Source organism: Cajanus cajan, chromosome 10 (assembly GCF_000230855.2).
Source record: "Cajanus cajan strain Asha chromosome 10, NIPB_CcT2T_4, whole genome shotgun sequence".
Taxonomy (NCBI): domain Eukaryota; kingdom Viridiplantae; phylum Streptophyta; class Magnoliopsida; order Fabales; family Fabaceae; genus Cajanus; species Cajanus cajan.
The window spans coordinates 42,619,838-42,643,368 of record NC_138526.1 but is presented as its reverse complement, the minus strand read 5'-3'; the positions used below and the strand labels follow the sequence as shown (position 1 = coordinate 42,643,368).

At 25.9% G+C, this 23,531-nt stretch overlaps 1 protein-coding gene and 2 non-coding genes across 4 annotated transcripts; all 3 read left to right on the top strand.

Annotated features, from left to right (window-relative positions):
- Positions 1–856: 856 nt before the first annotated feature.
- Positions 857–927, top strand: TRNAG-GCC (transfer RNA glycine (anticodon GCC)). The gene has a single exon. It is a non-coding gene; the product is annotated as a tRNA-Gly (tRNA).
- A 6-nt stretch (positions 928–933) lies between these two features.
- On the top strand, positions 934–1,006 carry TRNAF-GAA (transfer RNA phenylalanine (anticodon GAA)). Its single transcript has one exon. It is a non-coding gene; the product is annotated as a tRNA-Phe (tRNA).
- A 10,053-nt stretch (positions 1,007–11,059) lies between these two features.
- On the top strand, positions 11,060–13,402 carry LOC109810386 (uncharacterized). Of its 2 annotated transcripts, none has more exons than XM_020373840.3 (3): positions 11,060–11,414; positions 11,840–12,071; positions 12,932–13,402. In XM_020373840.3, exons 1-3 carry the CDS (start codon positions 11,145–11,147, stop codon positions 13,315–13,317), a joined length of 888 nt encoding a protein of 295 aa, XP_020229429.1. In that variant the 5' UTR covers positions 11,060–11,144; the 3' UTR covers positions 13,318–13,402. The 2 variants fall into 2 exon arrangements, with proteins under 2 accessions (XP_020229429.1, XP_029129596.1); XM_029273763.2 differs by having other exon boundaries at positions 11,287–11,414; positions 11,854–12,071.
- Positions 13,403–23,531: the final 10,129 nt, after the last annotated feature.

The window sequence follows — 23,531 nt, the reverse complement described above, 5'->3', positions numbered from 1 at the left end:
AAGAGAGTACATGTAAAAATTGAAAGAAAAAAAAAAGGAAAGATGTGTAAAAATTTACTAAATAAAATGTTGTGAGTGTAAAATTAAAAAAATAAAAAAAATAAAAAAATTTTAAAAATTTAATTATTTTTTTTAAAAAAAAGGTGTACTTATAAAAAAAAGGAGGTGTATATATCATGAAGCTAATATTTTAGTATGGGGTACGTGTAACGGGGTCCACTAAAAAAAACAGAACCATGGTGTATGGTAACCTATTTTGTACCCTCAAATATAATATAAAATAAACATGTGGCTATTATTCAACACCACCATTAATTAGAACGGAGATGGTGGTACTTCATAACTTTAGTTATTAATAAATAAATTATCCCTTTAGAGAAAAGGAGACATTTGTTGATGTTTTACACAAAATTAGCACTGTCCAGAATCATCTAATCCTCCTCACCATTTCACCACAACCTTCCAGGACTCCTTAATAAATTTCAAAATCGGATTTGTACCCTCAAGAAATTGTTTTTTATCAGTAAAATATACATTATCTTTTAATTTTTCTTCATTAGATCGGCTCTGCTCTGGTGATTTTTAAAGAAAAATTAAAAAATGAGGAACTAAACAGCAATTTCAAGAATAAAAGGAATTTAAAATAAATAGTTTGAAAATATCACGACTTGCTGAAACCGGTGGTTTTAGTTTGTGGGCCATGTAAAATCAACCTACATTGGGTTTCAATTTGATTGGGTAACGACAGAAAGATATTGGACCCGTTGAAAAGTCATTTAGCCCAACAAGAAAGGCCCAAAAAATAAAACAATAAGAATAAGAATAGTAATATTTTCATAGGCCTTTAAAGTCAACAGCACCAGTGGTCTAGTGGTAGAATAGTACCCTGCCACGGTACAGACCCGGGTTCGATTCCCGGCTGGTGCATCCTCTGCGGGGATAGCTCAGTTGGGAGAGCGTCAGACTGAAGATCTGAAGGTCACGTGTTCGATCCACGTTCACCGCAATATTTTTTTTCATTTTTTTTATTTAGTCTCAAATATTTATTCTTGAGAATATGATATGATTTATAAATAATGGAAGATGTTTGAGTTTCCCAAAATGTCTATTTTCACAAATTGTTTTTTATGTTCTACAATCTGCTAAACTAGTATATATAGGTTATACATTCATATATATGCATGTGATTATAACTTAAGTAGCAAAAAGTAGCACTAAGAAAAAAGAAAAGTAAAAAAGTTGAAGATTCGTATGACGAATAAAAAAAGTGTCACGATCCGTTGAGTGATGAGTAATGTAAGGTCTTATTCCTGTATGAGACGGGACATGCATAGTTAGAAAATGGTATTGATGTAACTTTGACCTAGAAAAAGGTGGAATCAAATAAAGGGTACGTATAAAGTAATTAAAAACATAATAAAATTGTGAGGTATATCCGGATATTGATTCAGTCAGCACAAACAGGAACTTTGTTATTATTAGTGCATTTATGATATAGATACCAATAAGAGCCTGCCAATTAATGTGTGCATAATGGTTCATACGTTTGCAATATCACCACTTAGTGGAAAATGTGACGTAAACATTATTAGGATGAAGCATGATCATACCATGAAGTTATCTGACTTCTTGTGGTTGTAGCATTACAAAATTGAATCATTTTAACTTTGCTTTCCATAGTCAGCGTAGTTTAAATGCAATTGTCATTTCTCACAGGCTTGATGAATGAAGATGTTAACACCGCACTAATGAATATATTATGTATGAGAGACATTATTGATGGGAATTTATTTAAAATTATAACCTTGTGTAAATCATATTTATTATTTAATTAATAAATTATTAATTGTGATCTTATAATTTCTAAAAAAATATTAAACTAATAATTTCTATAAAAAAATTAAAATTCGTTAGTTTGATTAGTATTACAGTTGATTCTCAAATAGAATAATTTTAATGTAGTTAACATTTTGAAAATATCTAACTTCCAATAGATATTCATGAGAATATCATAATACAAAAAAAAATAGTGTATGTTTTATTAAAAAATATGTGATGAGTTACAATACTGAAATCATAAATGAACTAATAAATAAAAAATATTCAAATATATGCTTGAGAATATAATGTCATAACATATCAATTCAAAAGGTGAGACTAGCTCTTTTCACTAGACTCAACTCCCACCCACTGTTAAATATACAAGAAATTTAAATCTTAGAGGTGTCATTTTAAAAAAATAAAAATTATTTGATTCGTAGTCTTGAAAATACATAATATTATCAAGGACAAAAAGTAAATGAGAAAAAAAATTTATGAAATACACTTAAAGTATTTTTATTTTTGTGTGAAAGGGTTGGTACGAAAAAACAGTTGAATACCTTGTTTGACCAATCAGATGCATATTCAACTCTGGCGGCATTTGTCGATTTTTATCACTCATTTTATTTTATTTTTATTTTATATTGTTTATCTTTTCTCAAATTTTTTCTTACAAACACAAATACACTTTCTAAATAAAATAATTGTTTCATATATATACACCAGCTAATTCTTCCTATTCATAGCTTTATTACACTGTAACAAAATTTGTTATGAATGACAATTATTTAATGACAATAATTTAATTGTTACTATATATAAAAATATTAATGACTAATATATAATAGCCACTAAAAATATATTTATATTACACTACAGTACTGTTAGCGACAATTATTTATTAGAAAAAATTTAAGTCTCACATCGATTGGAGATAAAATAATTAAACAGTATATAAGTGAGTAATAACTATCACTTTACAGGTTCATTTTATAGGGTTGACTCCTAATTCATTATTCTAAATTAGTATCAAATCACCCATTATTATCAAGTTCAATAGTGCTATAAAACAATTAGAGAACAACTTTCACTTTATAAATCTCACGTCTCTTAAGAGACAAGACAATTAAAAAATATATAAATAAAAGACAACTCTCATCTTACAAATTTCACATCGAGTAGAGATAAAAAAAGTATATAAGTTATGAATTTAGAAAAGGAAATTATAGGAATAAATTATTTAAAGTAAAGGAGATAAATGAAAAAAAATTACTTTTTATAGTATTAGCGACACTGGATACATCAGCCATTATTTAAATGCTGGTAAAAAAATAATAACTATTTATATAATCGCTAAATAATAAATAAATTGTCACAAAAAAAATTAATTTTGGTGTAGTGTTATTTTGAATTTTAAAAACACTTTATTTGCCAAGTTGGTGGAGCCTGTCAATTTGTGTTTGTCTCCTTAACAGGAAACTTGTCAAGGAATATAGTTTATTTTTTTACGTCAAGTAGTACTAGTTTATCTCGACCAATATTTGCACTTTTACTGTTCTTTAATCTTTAATTACTTTTATAATAAAATAATCTCGATCTTATCTTTAAACACCAATAAGGTTTCCACAAACATTGCAGCTTTTTGGATTATTTGGCTTGAATATTCCGGGATAATAGAGACCAGAGATGTGATGTAGAAGATATATAACTCGAATCTTGTACTATGCTTGATTTGATTAGATTTTAAGGGTGTCTTTGGATTGACGAGGATGTAAAGATAGGGTTATCTTTTAATTTACAAATTAAAAAGTTTAAAAATAATTGTATATAAAAATATATAAGAGATAATGGGAATTTTTTTCTCAAATAATATTTTTTTTTAAAATACCAAAAAAATATCTATTACACACTATTTACCCAAATAGACTTGTTTACTGTTCACATTCAGAATTCAGTTCCCGAGAAACCAAATTCTAAGCAGTGTTTTTTTTTTTTTTTGCATTTTAGTTTCTGAGGAAGAGGAAAACTAGATTCAGAGCGGGCCGTTCTGCAATTAGAACGGGCCGTTCCAGATAAAAAATATATACATGACGAATGGATCAGAACAGACCGTTCCAAGCAGAACGGGCCGTTCTCCGAGGAGAATGACCCATTCCAGTTGCATAATTGACACATTCCTGAACCCAAAACGAAAAAAAAAAGAAAAAATTTAAACACTACTTAAAATTCGATTCCCCGGGAATCGAATTCTGAGCATAAAAAAAAAATACGCTGCTCAGAATTCGGTTTCCCAAGAACCAAATTCTGAGTGTGAATAGTAAACAGGTCTATTTGGGTAAATAATGTGTAATAGATGTTTTTTTGGTAATTTTTTTTAAAATATTATTTGAGAAAAAAATTCAGATAATGGAGTTGTAAATTTTATTTCTTCTTTTTTGAAATATGGCGAGTCTTATTTATATGTCTAGAGTCTGTTTGATTTACTAAATAATAGGGGAAAATACAATACAAACTTATTTTTTATATTTAATTTTAAAAATATCACGAGACATAATAAAAAAAGTTGACAAAATAAAAATATTAAATCTTATAATCCACTAAATTTATACTTTTTGTTTCGTGCTTAGTAAAATAAAATATCATAATTGACATGTCTTTCTTCTCCATCTCTTGTTATGTTGTTTCTTTTCTTTTTAATGCTTTCTTTTGTTTCAACTAATATATTATTTTTGAATTCAAATCTTTTATTTATTTTTTTAATTATAAGCATATATCTCAATTTAAAGTAGGTAATTAAATCGAAGAAAAATGTCAATTAATGTAAACAATTCAATTGGAAAAAAATATAGCAATGTCTGAGTGATTATTTTAAAACAGTTTCTATAAATATGGTTTGATTAATCACGTGTAAAATACTTGTTCTCTTTCTAAGTAAAGTCTCTGATAAGGTGAGTTCCTCCACACCTATAGCATTTGACACTTGAAGCTCCACCTTGTGTAGTCATTGGAGGTCTCTTTGAAACATAGCTCCTTTGCTGTTGAAAAGGTCTGTCATAAGGACTCCTCTACTATTTGCTCCTCTTGGACTTATAGATGGTCCCTCCTGACCTTTGATTACCTTATTTCCACTCTCCAACTTCTCCACATTCCTTTCTTCTCCACCAAGGCAGGAAACTTCATGATGACCATAAGTATCACCACCCACTTCAGCTCATGCCTCAATCCCTCACTGAACTTCCTGCACCTCCAAGCCTTAGAAATAGCTTGGGAATAGAAATGAACCAAGCGCTCAAACTTCATAGCATACTTTATAACAATCATGCTTCCTTGATGCAACCTTAGAAATTTTTCCTCCTTAGCATACTTCACACTATTAGGAAAATTCTTTTCAAGGAACATCCATTTTAAGTATTCTCAATCCATCACAACAACTTTATTTTCCAACATTTGTTAGGTATCCCTTTACCAATACTCAGCCTCACTAATCAACATGTAGACTACATAAATCAATTTATTCTCCTTGGAGCACCCCATCACTTAGAATATTTTCTCCATTTCATTGATCCATTGGTTAGCCACCTTCGGATTAGCCTCACCCATTGAGGAGGATTACATTTCCTAAACTCACCCAAGTCCTTGCACTCTTGAGACACCACCGATGGAAGCAAAATTAGCATTTTGTTGTGCATAGCTACAACCATCATCTTCGTGGCTCTAACTATCTAATCATACTAGGTATAACCATCCTATATTGAGATCAATAATTCCATGAGCAACATTGTTCAACAACTACACTACACAACACAACATTCACAATAGAAACATAATGAGATCACTCTTACAGTGTTTTCAAAAGACTTGATCCACTTTGATACTATAAAAGTGTAACGACTCAATAGGTTTCTACACTTTATAGCTCAACAATTAGCAGGAAAATATATAATTATTATATCATATGGTTACAATAATATATATATATATATATATATATATATATATATATAAATAATAGTTGTTCCTCATGGAACTGCATCACAATCCTGCACACACACACATAATAATAATCCAAAACTGAAAAAATATAAACCTAGGTTTCTAATCAAGCAACTACTAAGACTAGTTACACTAGGGTAGCTCCAAAACAACTTTGCCATCCTCCAACATGGCTCTCAACACATATGTCCTCTCTAGTCTATCCCTATCCTACCCCCATACCAAATATGATCATTGTAGTCCAATCATAATAAAACATACAAAGGCAAGCTTCCAAAAAACAATATAACAAGTATAGGAATAAGGTTCAACTATACTACCAATTTACACTTAGCATATCAACACAATATATGAACTTCCCCATACAACTCTTACATCTTTTCAAATTAATCAACATAACAACACTTCAACTTACAACAAAACAAATGACAAATCAAAATATCAACTTAATATGTGAAAGTTACAACTATTTTACACAATAATTGATCAACAATATAGTTCACAACATAACAACTTAGACAACATTTTCACATATCAACTTCACAACTCATCAACATATATAACAACATAATGCATCGCCACACATTTTAATTAAGAGATTTCTTACAATACAAGTGAGTAGTCTAAGTGGTTTGGCCTACCAAACCAACTTAACAATGTGATCTTTTTAGACTTGTTAGATCAACAATAAATTTGGATAAAAAATCCATAACACAACATGGTTTCTTAGATTTTTTTACTTGAACTAGGTAAGCTCAGTATTTCTGTCAAGGTTTGGATAACTTGAGTGTGAGTCTACCGTGATCTTAGTATGCATAACTAAGCCTATTATGAAATTAACCCACCAACTACCCTTTAAATATTGTGCCCCTTCTAGTACTTAGTTAGGGATTTGGCCCTAGACCTTGCACCTTACTGATCAGTTTGGTCACTTTATACACATATGGCTTGATTCGACCGTCATACATATGAAACATTTTCAATTTTTCCCTTAAAATTTTTAGAACTAGAAAAATTGAAAATTGAAATTGTTTCATTTTTTTTAGTTCTTTAAAAATGGGATCAAAAAATGAAAATCTATTTTTTGTAGAACAAATTTGTCCATTGATTAATTACCGAATTTGGAGGGTTCTTTTGTTTTAATTTAGAATGAAATATACCTTGTACTCCAAAAAAAGAATTCTTTATTTCATTTTTAAGAAATACAAAATTTTCATGATATTTAAAAACAGATCTTAATTTATATAGGTTAATGTTAATAATCTGGGTTTGTAATAATTTTAAAAATACATATGCTTGTGACAAAAAGGAGACATCACAAGAATTCTATAGTTGGTTGTTTTATAATCAATGTAGCTCAACACCACTACTACAACACTACGCAACATGCATTATTACTATTGTTCAACGCCCAACGCTTGCAACTATGATCAACATAAATATCAACAACCATCATACTAGATCAAGATTTTACGAACTAGAATCATACAACAATATACAACATGAGAGAAATTTAACTTAATAGATATATGTTCAACGCTTAGTCAAATAATCAATCATTCTTCATTCAGCAACTTACGTCTATCACCACTCTCCCAATGCTCAGCATCATTGAGGAAGAGAGCTTTTAGCTCGCCCATGCCAGAATAAATGAGGCAAAGAACCCTTGTGTTAATCATGCTTAGCATGGTCAAACTTACATCCAACCTCATTCAAGTAGAGAGTCTCTGCCTAACTCATACCCAATGTTACAACACTGGCGTTCAACATCGTCTAGGCAAAGAACTTTTGTTTTGATCAAGCTTGACACCACTCAACTAGGGTTTGACATCACCAAGTTAGAGAGCACTAAAGATATCCACGCTTAGCGCTCCTCAACCCACGTACGATGTGACTAAGTCAAAGAGATCTCCTTTGACTCACATTTGGCACTATCAATCTCACGTCCAATGTTAGTGAGGCAAAGAGCTTTTGGCATGCATCATATCTAACGTTTTGAAGTTGCACCTAATGCAATGATGAATTCTACACTTGGTCGATTCACGTTTTGGCACAATTGACTTGAAACTCAACAAAATTCCAACATGCAATACAAGATATCACAACTACACATCATAAGCACCTCATATTTGTCTAAAATAATAGCATGCAACCATTAAAATTCAAAATCATGAATTCCCCCTTCAAGAACAACTAAAAACTCAACATAAGCATTTTATTTTTCAATTCAGAATAGAATCACAACAATTGATAAAACCCAAGAACAACTAAAAACTCAACATAAGCATTTTATTTTTCAATTCAGAATAGAATCACAACAATTGATAAAACCTAGTAAGGATCAACTCAAAAAACACAATCAAGATCAGTTCTACAAGCTCCCCTTTACCTTCGAATCTCCTAGAACCAGTGATAGAATGAGAAGAATGAGATTTTTCTAGGAACTCTACAAAACACTTTGAAGACTTTGATTCAAAGCTCTCTAAGCTTGAATCTCTACACAACAACTCAACTATCTTCAAGGAAGGATCCTAGAAAACTCTAGTGAAATTAGAAGAGGAAGGAAATCTTTTAGGCTCTAGAACTCCTCTCTCTAACTTCCCTATAAATTTTCTTAAGAATTAAACTTTTGAAACTCAAGTCTTAAAAAAATCTTATATACATTCTTAAGACTATTGAAATTGACTTTTACTTAAAATAACCTCCTAAGCAACAAAAACTCGTTAAAATTTCTAAATTCTTAGAATTTCACAACTATTCAACTAATCACAATCACATTTAAACTAATAAAATCAACAATACTAATAAAATTATACATTATTACATAAGTAATTCTTTTTCCAAATGTAGAAGTTTCTGAGTTTAAATTTTGGTTGTTATATTTAGGGTTGCTATATATCTAACTTTCTAGCAACATGTTTATGACTCTCTTGTTTAAGGGAATACTTGTTAGGATTTGAGTTACGTTCACTATGGGGTAGTTTATTTAGAATTAAAAAAAAAAATATTTCTAAGAAATATACTTTTAAAATAAGTAATTCTTTAGAAAGTAAATAGAATTTATTAAACAAATCAGAAAACTACTTTTAAAAGAACAGTTTAGACAAAGATATATATATATATATATATATATATATATATATATATATATATATATATATATATATATATATATATATATATATATATATAAAAGAACACTTATTTTTATTAAAAAAAATACCTTTTAAGAGACAAATTAAACAAACAAGCCTTATGTTTATATTTGATCATTTCATTTGATAGTTAATGTTGTGATGGCTTCATTCGAGTACATAACCATTTTACCGTAAGCATAGATGGTTTATATTCTATGAAATATTAGATTTGTTATTTAAAAAAATATTTAAAATAATTTTTTGATAAAATAAGTAATTTTTTTAATGTATTTATCAAAACTATTTTTTAAAAGCATTTTTATTTTTATTTTTTTTTAGAAAAAACTCTTATATATTTCTTAAATAATTATATATATATATATATATATATATATATATATATATATATATATATATTAAATCACTTTGTTAGAAATATTTTTTTAAAACAAACTGGTCCATTCAATTTGTCCATTATATATTAAATGTATTAATCTTATTCGAAATAATAATAATTTTTTTTTGCAAATTTTATTGAATCTCATAAAATCCAACAAGTATAAGATTGAGTTTAAATTTTTTTTATTTTTCTATCACTATTATTTGTGTAATATTTTGATAGAGAGCAAATATCAAACTATGGTAAATAACCTAAAAGCCTACCATTAAAGTTAAAGAGAAAATAATGAAGGTACAAATATGATCAAATAACTAAAGACTGTTATTTCTTTATTGATAATCATATAATAGGGAAATATAATTTTGTAATAATATAATAGTTTATAAGAAACACATACAAGTGTCAAGTGTCATTATTCTAATTTTAAAAAATTAAAATAATACTAATAGATAAATAAAAAGTATCTTAATATCTCAAATGTATTCGTATAATCTTTTAATCATATGTTTATTTATTTATTTTTGGACATCTATTGGCCCATTCAGTCATTTATATACTTAATTGAAATAAAAAATAATAACTTGTAAAAGATAGAGCATAGTTTAAAATTAGCATAAACATTTTGCCCTAACCACTTTCTCTCTCATTCATTCTCATTTGAATATTCTCCATTATAAAAGGATATATTTTGCCCTAATGTATAAGTCTCTTATATTTTTCATATGAACCATATGATTCATTATTTAAAAACTATTAAAATAAAATATATTTTATCTTCAAAATTTCAATATCATCCCTTTACATCCATTTTATATTTAGTTATAAAAGAAAAACCTGTTATCTCTTTTGAATATATTATTTATAAATTTTACTCCTTTAAAGTAAAGAGATTTCACTTTAAAGAATAAAATATAATAATAACCATTAATTAAAAAATAAATGATAGATATTATAATTAACTTTAGATTTTATTATGCAAATATTTGATTTTATCACAATTTTTAATAGTTGATTTTCTATTAAACAATTGTAAACATACTTTATCCTCTAAAGTACACTCATTAATTTTAGAGGAGTTAAATCCATTATTTTTATTAGCTATTTGAATATATTATTTTCATATTTATTTCATTATTTAATAAAAGATCATTAATAGTTAAAAATAATTTTATACCATAATATAAATTGTTTATCATATATTTAAAATATAATCTATATATTTAAAATTATTTATTTATTATAAATTTTAATTATAATACAATAAATAATATATAAAAGTATTTATTTCTTATAAATTCATTAGTCATATAAAATAAATAATTATTATGTAATGCATTACACATGCTTAAAATGCTTGGAAGCTTATATGTCTATAATTACATTAGTATGATCTTAAAAATGTTTTTTTTAATACAAGTATTTTAGAGCGAACATAAGAAATACAAAACATTAAGAAATAACAATAATAATATAAAAAATTAGAAATCTCATATCATCGTATTTTCTCCCCAACTTTACAAGAATACATTATATTTCCCATAAATGTTTCTTATTAACTTTCGCAATGCTTTATAAAACAAATAAAAATATATTTAATATGGTCAAAATAGTAAAGAAAGAACATTCAATATTTTATAATCAGTAAGTAAAAAAAGTCATTAACAAGTTTAGAATTATTTAGAAAATTCGAATGTATCATAATGATTTTATCTGTTTCCAGTTATTATTTTTGTATAAATTGAAGTGCTAGGTTTCCCACTCACACATTCAGCATACACTCACTTTGGAGAGCAATGGCCGCAGCTTTGGACACAGAATTCCCCATCTTTCTCGTCACTGGCCCCAACAGGATGGAGATGGACCAAAACGGCGACGTATTGTTCAGTTTTTCCGACACCGTTTTTGGGTTTTGGGAGGATCTCGAGGCCCCACCGGAAAATTCATCAGTCTCCGATGACCCTTTTCAAGACGACGATGGTGATCGAGAAGAAGATGAAGATGAAGCTCTTTGCTCTGTGGAAAACAACAAAGTTTTCTGGGAAGAACAATACCACCTTCTCCGGGTATAATTAATTTCATACATACCAAAGTATTTTTTTTCTCTCCAATTTTTTTTTTTTTTAACCATGTGACCAGTAAGAAATATTTATTGATTTCGTGATTAATTTCTATAAGAAAATTTGATTGACTATTTTTAACTCTTTAATCATGTTTTTCTATCATAATTTATATATAAATAAAGAGAGAAAATTTGTTTAAATATAAATTTATAAGTGTTTTTGAGGATTTTTTTATATTAAAAAATACTATTTAATTTCTTAAAAATATTTATAATTTGTATCAAAATAGACTCCTTATTATCATAATTTGTGAAATAATCGATATACCTATAAAAATAAAAAATAAAAAATAAAAAAACACCCACAAGACACAAACATATAGAGACAATTCGAGTTTGAGTTGGTGACATTGTTTTTGACTTTGATAGGCAACTTTATACAGGACTAGTTCAATCGAGGCAAGAGTTAGGAAAGCTACAAAGGAGGGTCTAAGAGAATTGAATATGTCGGAGAAGCAGTGCATTTGCCGGCGAACGGTGGATGTTAAGAGTTGCCGGAATTGCTTGAGGAGGGAAATTTGTGATCGCTTGTTGAACCTTGGTTACAATTGTGCCCTATGCACATCTAAATGGAGGACTTCATCGGAAATCAAAATATCGGGTATATTTTATGATTTTCTTTTTATTTATTTATGTGTAGTAGTACTTCATGTTTGGCTGAAAAGTGATAAATAAAAAAAAAAGGTATCAATTTGATTATATAAATGAAATTGATTCTTCTGTGGGTTTTTTTTTCTTTAACAATTAATAGTATTAATTAATTTTGGATAACATGAGAAACACCCATTTAATACACACAAGTACGTACACGATCACTTAATTAATTTTGGATATCATGGCATGCTTTCATCCGATATACAAAGTTGTCAGAGTCAACTTAATATTTTGAAATGGAATAGACAACGTATGTTTGATCTTCATTATTTTACTAATATTAGAAATAGGATGCCTTATACTTTATCGCTTGTGATTAAGTTGACTAAATTAGTAAAATATAATTAATTTATATGATATTTAACTAATTAAGAGACCAAAATAAAAAATATTTAAACTCAAAGAGAACAGAAGTTACAGAACTAAAATAAGAGATTGTTAAAAAACCCAAAACATTAAAAAAAAAAAAAAATAGTTCATGATTCAGTGGACCAAAACATATCGGTATACAAGTAACTACTGTTATATGTACATGAAAATATAATTTTGTAATTTTGGTATAAAATGAAACTGCATGAGTCATTTCTAATGTCACTCAATAGCAATTACTTATATATATATGCAGCAGTGACGACTTTGTATAGCACAAGTAGCATTATTTAAATTTCAAAATAAAAGCATCGTCATAGGTGGGGCAGGTCTGAAGGACAGCCACATGTTCTTTAGGTATCAGCAAAATGAGCTTATAAAATGATCAAGTTGGATTAATTTTAATATTGTTCGTTGTTTTGCACGTAATTATTTCAGGGGAGCACACTTATCTGGAAGTAATGGATAACTCAAACACTAAAAAAGGAGAAGTAAAAGTGGTAATTGAACTGAATTTTCGAGGCGAATTTGAGATGGCACGAGCCAGTGAAGAATACAACAAATTAATTAGCCAGTTACCCGAAGTATATGTTGGAAAAATAGAGAGGTTACGAGTTATAATTAATATTATGTGTTCAGCTGCACAAAAATGCATGAAGGAAAAGAAAATGCACATAGGACCTTGGAGGAAAAAGAGGTACATGCAATCTAAGTGGCTTGGCATGACAAATAATAATAGGTCCAAAATGACACCACTTCCTATGGTTTACTCTGAACAACCACGAAATTCTAGGGCTTCAATGCTCACCTGTGATTTTTACTAGAAAATTAGTATTCATGGCCTTTATATGTGTTGCTCGTTGCTGAAGTTGTGTGATTATAAATGGTGAATAATTTTGCCCACTCTGTAATAGTTCTTTAATAGTTTATATATATATATATATATATATAATTCTTTCTGTCCTATAAAAGTGCATTAAAAAATTTAAAATAAGTGTTATGTTAATTTTTAATATAATATTAATTATTTTTTTTATTTATAATTCTAATAATATAATGTAGAAAGTGGTTTTTATATTGTATTATTCTATAAAAAAATTAATTATAAAGTTAATTATGTAAAATAATTATTTTATTTATTTTTTAATCTATACAAAATATTTTAAGACATTGTTTATTATAGGAAAAAAATTGTATAGATGACTGTATCCACATTTTTTTTATTTCTGCAACCCCGGAAATATGATGGAAGTTTAAGTTTTTTCGTCAAACTATTGATGATGCCAAATTTTTAATTCTAAAGTTTTAATCATAATCATGAATATTAACTACATCAAATAATTATGACTTGAATATGTTATTTTTCTTGTGTGTCTATTTTTCTTGAATTTTTTTTATATACTGTGATTTTCTTGTGAACTTTTCTCCAATATGTTCTTAATTATAAACATTATTTTGACATTATCGTTATGGATGTGAGATTTTTAACACTTATAATACAAATGACTCGTTAATTTTTATTTTTTTTTATCACATTATATCGGTTATTATGTTTTTCTCTTCTCTCTATATTTCTCATTGGTGTTACGGGTCATTTTTGTAATTTTTTGTCATGACCTAGACGGCTAGATCACCACCCAGTTTTACGTGTAAATGAAGTTTTAGGTTTTATTTTTTAGTACGTCACACATATTGACATCGTGGTCATAAGATTTGTCAAATTGCTATTTAGTCCTTGTTTTAAGTGTTAGAAGCCCGTGTTTGATTGGGTCCTATGAAGGCAACCCAATGAAGTTAGGCCCACGACGAGCTTCAAGAGCGAAGGAGAAATCGAGCCCAAAATTAAAAGATCAACATTATATTCGTTCATGATATATATACCTATTTATATTAATAATACACCTCTATAATTTTTTTTCTCCAAAATTAAGAAAAACAAAAATATCCATATCCACAAATATTTACGGATAAAATCTATCATAAATAATAAATAAATAATCTAAATAGATATTTTAAATAGATATCATAAACAACAGATACAAGTATTTTTTTTACTCGTTTATAAATGAGACGGGGACCAATATGAGTATGATAATATCCATATTCATGGGTATCCACTAAATAATATTAATTAAATATTTATATTTTTATCTTATATTTTTTATATATTATTTTTAACATTTTAAAAAAATTATTATTAATTACAAGTTCAAAAATTAATATCAATTACTTATCTTTAATATTTTAATATACTTAACATCAAATATAAGTTTAAGGTTGATTATAATACTTTTAAAAAAAAAATTAAAATGGGTACATGATAGATTTTTATCTAACAGGTACAAGTATCTTACTACTGTCCCCATAGAATCCATTACCATCCCTATCCAAAATACTCTTATGTTGTGTTTGGATGAAGAATTTTACAATTTCAAGGAATTTTAAATTCTTGGTATTTGAATTACTTTGATTTCAATTTCTATCATTCTTAAAATATTTTGTTTGGATAAGTTAATTCAAATTTCTCAAATTTTAAATTATTGGGTTGGATATGATAATTTGATTCCGCCATGGTAAAATTGATTTTAAAAATATATTTATATGTTGATATTTTTAAATTAAATTTTATAAAAATAAATATTAGCTAATTTTTAAATATTTATAATAATTTTAAAAATTAATATTAGATAATATTTAATAATTTTAAAAATATTTTTAAATATTCAGTAATTAAAAAAAATGAAGAAATAAGAGATAAGATAAAATATATAAGTGAAATAAGAAAAAAATATATGAGGAATTTCAAATTCTTACTTTTTTGGGAGAATTTGAAATTCTACTATTTCAAGGAATTTCACAAATGCTCGAATTTCAAATTTCTTATAAATTGTCCATCCAAACAAGGTATTTCACATCAAAGAATTTGAAATTCTTCAAATAAATAAATTACTCCATTTAAATTCCCCATCCAAACACACTATTAATATATTTATTTTAATTTCTTGACTTTACAGATTCCCTTATTTTCAAGGTTCAATTTTTTTTTCTTCCAAGTATTCACTTTTTTCACACACACTCCCTTTGTGCCTCATGTCTTTAACATGTAACTTTTTTAAAGCACTAACTACTTTCACATTTTTTTCTCAAGAATTTGTCATTCTTACATGCATCCTTTTCTTGTCTTATTATTTTAACATTCAATTTCTTTTCAAGCACTCACCTCTTTCATATGCATCTCCTTCCTCCATTTTTAGGATTTCAAAATAAACTAAAATATTTTAATTATAATTTTTATTTCAAAAACATAAAATTGTATGGAAAATGTGTTTGGTTAAATTGTTGAAAACATTTTTTTGAAAACATTTTCAAAAATAAGTCAAAAACTGAAAATAAAAAATTATTGTTTTGAACTTTTAACTGAGAAAATAGAGGAGTGAAATTGAAAAGAGGTGGTATCATTTGTAATTTTAACAACAATTTTATTTTATTTTTTTATTTAAGGCATGTTAGTGGAACATGATGCATGTAACGTTAAACTTTTACTACACAAATTATTCAAATTAAAATTTATTTGTAATTAAAATAATAATACATTAGTATAAAAAAATTTAAAGAATTAAATATATTGTGTTTTCTTACCACTGCATATAAATTATATTGATAGTAATATTACATTATAATTAATATATATATATATATATATATTAATTTTTTTTTACAAAAATAGGACACGTTTCTTATTTATAATGTTTTTTATCTGGGATATTTTTTAGACCTAATATAGTCATTTCAAATATAAAAATAGAAAATGAGAATAAAAAATGGTTAAACTCAACATATTTTCAATGTTTTTATTTCCAGAAAAATGAAAATGAGAAATCAAAACAAATATATTTTCTAAATTCTTGAAATTTGAAAATGAAAATTGTTTTAAAAGAATGAAAAGAGAAAATAAAATTAGAAAATATTTTCTCAAGCTAAACTGACCCTAAGATTCTTGTTTATCTGTCCTTTTACACATCTGATTTTTGTAATATTAATTTTAGTGTTTTTGAAAAAAAATTAAGAGAATATTTTATAATTACAAAAATTATTTTCTAAAAATGTATTTTTTTTTTTTTACATATTTGTATAAAATACTTTTCGCAACACTAAAGAAGAAGAAGGAAGAGGAGGATGACAATGAAGGAAGGGATGTATATGTCATTAATCAATTATATTTTTTGTTTCGTCCCTGGAGTATCCACCGCCGATAGCAGTGACTAATCTCCTCGCTACGTTGGAGGCACCTCAAAGGATGGGATAGCTGGCTCCAAGATTTAACGCGGCTGCATACACAAGACAGGATTCGAACCAATATTTAAAATTAAACTTTCAATTATTTTTTTCCAAACAGATACTTCTTTCATGTGCATCTTTTCCTCCATTTTTTTAGGATTTCAAAATGGAAAAGAATTTTGAAATTGTAATTTTTCTTCCAAAACATATGATTTTAAAATTATTGCACACTCTTCCTTTCACACACATTCAGTTTTAATATTAATTTTAATGTTTTGGAAAAAAACTTTTCAAAAGAATATTTTTGTAATTACATAATCATAAATCTTTGAAATTATGATTCTTAGAAATCATGAAAATTTGTTTAGTTGATCATAAAATGTTTATGAGAATGTTTTTAAATATTATATGAGAATCAAGAAATTTTAATGCATTAAATAAATAAATAAAAGTAACATGACATTATTAATTTTTTAAAAATATATTTTCTTTTTTGTTTACCAAACACTCCATAAAGAAGGAGAAGGAAAAAAATGAAGGACGATGTGTATATAATATAGGAATATCAACTGAGTAGGGTGGGTACATGTAGTAGCCCCCACTACTCATCCCATCACATAAATATCTGTTATGTATTCATCTTCATATCCGTACAGATATCCATTATGTGGGTACTCATGTATTTTTTCAATTTCTACGACTATCTATAGATATTCGTACCCATTTACTACAGATATCAATTTACAATATCCATTTTCTATGTGTAACAGATTCTTTTCTTACATATCTGTTGGTAAGAATTTTTTTGACACCCCTATATATATGTATATATATCATGAGTCAATTATCTACTTTTAAAATCAATCTTTAAACTTTAACATTCAATTTTGTTTTTTCACACACTCACCTCTTTCATATTTACTCCCTTCATTCATTTTTCAGGATTTTAAAACGGACATAATTTTTAAAATTTAATTTTCCTTTTGAAACATATAATTTTAAAATTCTCGTGTACCTTTCCTTTTCATATGTATATAGTTCTCGTAACATTAATTTTAATGTTTTTAGAAAAAAAAAATTTAAAAAGTATTTTTATAATTATAAAAGTACTTTTTAAAGGTGTGTTTTTTATATATACTTTTAAAAATTATTTTTTAAAACACTAAAAAAGATGCATGTTAAATGAGTGAATGCTTAAATAAAAAATTGAACAAAATAATAAAACAAGAAAAAATATATGTATAAGGAAGGTGAGCATTAAAAAATAAATAAACTTAATGCAAAAGGAGAAGAGTTCATAAAGACAAAAAAGTTAAAAAAATATTTAAAAAAACATATAATAAAAATATAATTAATATTAAAACGGTATATATCATTAGCCTTATATTTTATCCCATGAGCTGCTACTATTTATGGAAGCCCGGAGAGGATAAACGGATTGGGCAAAAGGGGGAAAAGTCAAAACTACTAATTAGTGTGAGAAAGGATCACGTAGAAAGAATGCTATTTAAGTTCATCACCATAGGGTTAAAAATATATCAACTCATCACCCTAATTAATAAATAAAACATAATAAGATTTAAATATATTTTTAGTCTTTTAAATTTAGAATAAATTTATTTATTTTTCTTAAATTTAAAATTACTATTTTTAATCTTTAAGATTTTCCAAAATATTTCTCAAATCACTAATAATATATTTAAAAAATAACATATTGAAATAGTTATGCAATATCAATTAGATTTGGTATGATATTTTTGTTACCAAAGACACTAATAAACAAATTTTATGTGATAATATTTGACAATTTATTTTTATTAAAATTCAAGTATAAGAACTAAAATAATTTTTTAAAAATTATAAGAACTAAAAAATTAATTTTAAATTTGAGAGTTTAAAAACAAATTTAACTTAAATTTAAAGGACAAAAATATATTTAAAACTTATGATTATAATATTAAGTATAACAGGTTGAAATAAATTAAATATAAAAATTCATGTGCTTGGAAGATTTTTTTTCCTTTCCAAATATCAAAATTTTAGAATAATTGTTACATTCATACATCTAATTTTTCTTACAATTAACTTCCACCTCATTTTTCTTCCTATCTCTCTATTTCTTATCATACCATTTTTGATGCTCATCAATTTCTCACACTTCCTTCTACCCACACATGATATTAATTTGTTTTGCCTCTACTTCTAGTTTGATTGACAATGTTGATGGCTTTCTTCTAGTAAATGGTTAAGCATTAGTTGTAACATTTTTTTTTCTAGGTAATGTTTTTATTTTGCTTGCTGATTTCTCTCTCTTTCTCGTGTATATATATATATATATATATATATATATATATATATATATATATATATATATATATATATATATATATATATATATATATATATATATATATACTAGTATAAAAAAAAATATTTTTTGACACACTTTTTATGTTGGATGTTATTCATACAACATACAAACAAAGTTACACAATGACATACTTATAAATATGCTTTAACATTTTATCATGATGAATGTTGACTTACCTGTCATATAATGTTATTTTTATGAGAGGCAAATCAACACCGTCATAAAATGTGTTGGTCATCCTTTGACTCCAACCATTTTATGATGCGTGTTGACTTATATATCCGTCATAGAAAGTTCACATTTTATGATGGAGTAAATCACCACCCATCATAAAATGTCTTGTTATTAGGTTAAGAGAGGACACAAACTCATTCACACTTTATTGCTCTTCCTTTTTCTCTTTAGGGATGAAGTTGTTACTCCATTCAACGGCCTTGTCGAGCCACTTTGTCATGTTGTGGTGACTGTTGATTTTGACGACCTCGTTCAATGAGCATTTCTAGCAACCTTTGTGACCTTGCTCTGTTGTCGCAACGCTTCGTCTTCTAGGTTCATCTTGTCTTGTCTCTTGTTTGTCCAATTTTTTCAATGTAATGTTGGTTTGTTGGTTTATACAATGATTTGTTTCATCTTTTAGGTTGTGCAATGCTAGTTTATGCAATGTTTGTATATTGGTTTATGTAATGTTCACAAGTATTGAGAGTTGCACTATTTTTTGAGTTTTTTTTTTTGTATATGATTTTTGTTGTGCTATCAAGTGTTGTTGAGGTGTATTATAAGGAGGTTGAGGTGCTATTGAGTGTTGTTGTTTGGGTGCATATTTTGGTACTTGGGTGTTGGTTTAGTTTGCTAGTTGATTTGAGTTTGAGATCTATGAGCTTATTTAGTTTAATTGATATGAGTGCTTGAAAACAAGCCCATATTTATTTTCAATAAATTTTAAATATAGAATAATGTTAATTAGGTAATGTTAGGTGTATTAAAATAAAATATATAAATTTGTGAGACAATGTTAAAATAATTAAATTATAGTCAATGTTAAAAATTTAAATTACAAATTTGAATTCAATTAAAATAGTAATAATTAAATAAATATTTTAATTATTACTAATTTATTTTTTGTTGTGTTGACATGGATAATTACATGTGTAGTATATTACAATGTTTATTCTATATGAAGATTTAACTAAGCATAATTATATGCTTAGTTATCTCAAAGTGTTCCATAATAGTTGTTAGAGATATTGATCGATTTTGAATAAAATTTAATTTCTTGTCTAAAATTGAATATAATGGTTAAACCCCAAATCCTAATTTTTTGTTATTTTGTGATTTCTCTTCTAGACTTTTAAATTTTTTTTCTCTCATTTCTAAACAAAATTCGTTGTTTTTTTTTTTTAAACACCGAAAGCAATCAATCCTAAGAGCAGTGGGTAACCTATAGTTTACAAATTATAATTTTTTTTACTTTAATTAAATTATTAGTATATATCTAAAATTTTATATTATAAACTCCTAATTTTATATATTAAATTCACTAATTATAATTTTTAAAATTTATATTTTATTCTTCATACATATTATTATTATTATTATTATTTTAAAAAAATAATTATCCTTCTAACTTAAATTTGTCAGTGTTTTAAAATATTAGGTAATAAATCTTATAACTGTTAGGATACGATGTATGATTCGTTATTTCATTTGATTCTTGTTGGGTAGTGGTAAGCCGTAAGTGAATTATATTTGCCTCGTGTACTTCATGTTCGTTGACCTTATAAAGACGTTGGCATTGTCAAAGCAATTTCCAGGAAAGGAATAGGAATATTCTGCGATGGCTGTGTTCTTGGCGTTTTGCAACAAAATTGAAAACGACAAAGATGCAGACGTGGCACTTACAGTTAACTTGATTGAGTGGGTCAACGGTCAAAGACAAGGACAAAATAAATATATGTGATTGATACATCTACATATGTGATAATAATTTATATCTCTTAATCAAATGTTTAGTGTTCAAATTTTAACTAAATATGAATACATCATATTCACTTCTGTCTACATTTAACACAGAATCTGGACTGTCCACACTAGCCATCACCTTAATACCCAAAAAAGTGTCTAATCAAACTCAATGCTGTCTATGTACAACGTATCTACATCAAAGAACCCAACCAAAGATCACACCATGCACACTCCTCTCCTCTACTTCCACAATTTGCAAAAAACAATCAAAACAATATTTTATTTTAAGCTCATTTTCCCACGGTTAACATCAAAATGATCGAGAATATTGATAATCAACGTGACAAAAAATTTGTTAAGTTGGAGCAATAAAATATTTTATATCAATTTTACTAAAAGAAATTAATATTTTTTTGAAAAATATATTTTTATCGTAAAAAATTTAAAATATCTTATTTTAATAAATTAAATTATCTTATAAATAGAATGATAATTTTTTTATCTGAGATTATATTTAACTATTACTTTATAATTTTTTGTGACTTATTTAATATTAAAGAAATATAATAGTAAAAATTAATAGGATAAAAATAATAACATTATCAATTTATTTTTTTTTAAGTATTTTCTAAATTTCTACACTCATTTAAAACAGAAATATTTTATGAGTGCAATGTTTATTTTTTTTATAAGAGTAAATGTCTTTATTTAAATATGTTTAAGTTAAAAAAATTGTGTGACAATTACTCTCATTGCTCTTAATGTAGATCATCTCCTACCAATACAATATACATATACATGATCAAATGGTTAAAAAATAAAATAAAAATTAAAAATAACCTACATTAGTAAACTAAATTATGACATCTTCAATGAGTAAAGAAGTAATAAATCTTTTAGTTAAAAAATACAGTATATTATAATAATAAAAATAAGAAGGGATATATTGATAGATTTACTTTACTAAATAATTCATGTTCTAAATCAAGTATTTATCCGATCAACTAAAAGTCTTTAATGTATAGATCAAATTTATAAAATTTTTAAAATTATTTAATACTTCATTTCATTAATTTAAATTGATGGATAATTATAAAAAAAATATATGTTATGTTAAATCTATCTAATGAAGTATCTTATGATTTTCATTTTTTTTTTAAATTTGTAAACCTAATCTGATACATTAAAAACTTTTAATTTAACAGTTAAATTTTTAAAAATTTGATATATAACATTAATTATTAAATAGAATAAATATATCAAAACTTATTTTTAGTTTTTCCTCATAAAAAATTAAGATAATTTTATCATAAAATAAATAAAATAAACAATAAAATAAAATATTAATATATTTTATAATATGAGATATAATAGAATAATTAAAATATATTTTATATAAACTGCCCCACTACCGTAAACGTGGATCCGTGGTTGCGAACATCTCGAGGAAAAGTGAACTCAATTCTCTTAAACAACATGTTGGAGCAACTGAATAGAAAAGAAAAGGAAATTAGATTAAAATGATCGACCAAAACTTGATCATAGGGAAAACTAATAGATCCGAAAAAGAGTGAGAATATTAATATAGTAAAAAGATAGAGAATTGTGTTTGAGAATATCAAGTAAAAATATATATTATTGAGGTATTTTTAAATTAAAGTTTAATTATTAATTCGGAGTTGTTACGCTATCATTTATTCTTCATATTTCATCTGATGAGTTTAGCTATATAAACAGTTACAGCGATCACCTAAATCAACTAATGCAAATACATATTATTAAAATCAGTTTATTCATTTTGGTATTCAAAATAATTAATTAATAAATTATATATTAGAATTAATAATTAATGATCCTTTACTTATTAATTAGGTGCTATTTTTTTTTAAATAAATTGATTAATTGTATTAATTGCGTTATTTTTTTTGGACACCATTAATTGCGTAAATTTTAAATAATCACATTACCCTTAATTTGGATATGAAAACTTTCAACAAACTATCTTTCTTTCTCTCTCTCTCTCTTAATGTTTTAAATAATTATCTAAATAAAATGTATTAATTTTCTACAATGTAATATATAAAAATCTTAATTAGCACACATGTAATATGTATGATAAATTATTATTTTAATTAAAGTCGTCAAAGAAATAATTTCTTATATATTAATTTTGTGACCAAAAAATTATATGTTTTAGTGTTATATATAGAAAAAAATACAATATATATCCCAAAACTTAAAATAATCCTTAATAACTCAATTAAAACTAATATGTATTCAGCATCAATTAATTGAGTTTATAATATATAGCGATCCTAGTTAATTGAGTTTATAATATATTGCAATTCATGGCTGAAAAATAAAAGAGAATTAAAATATATACGGATTTTCAATGGAAGAAATAAAACAAAGTAGTGCAAGAAAAAT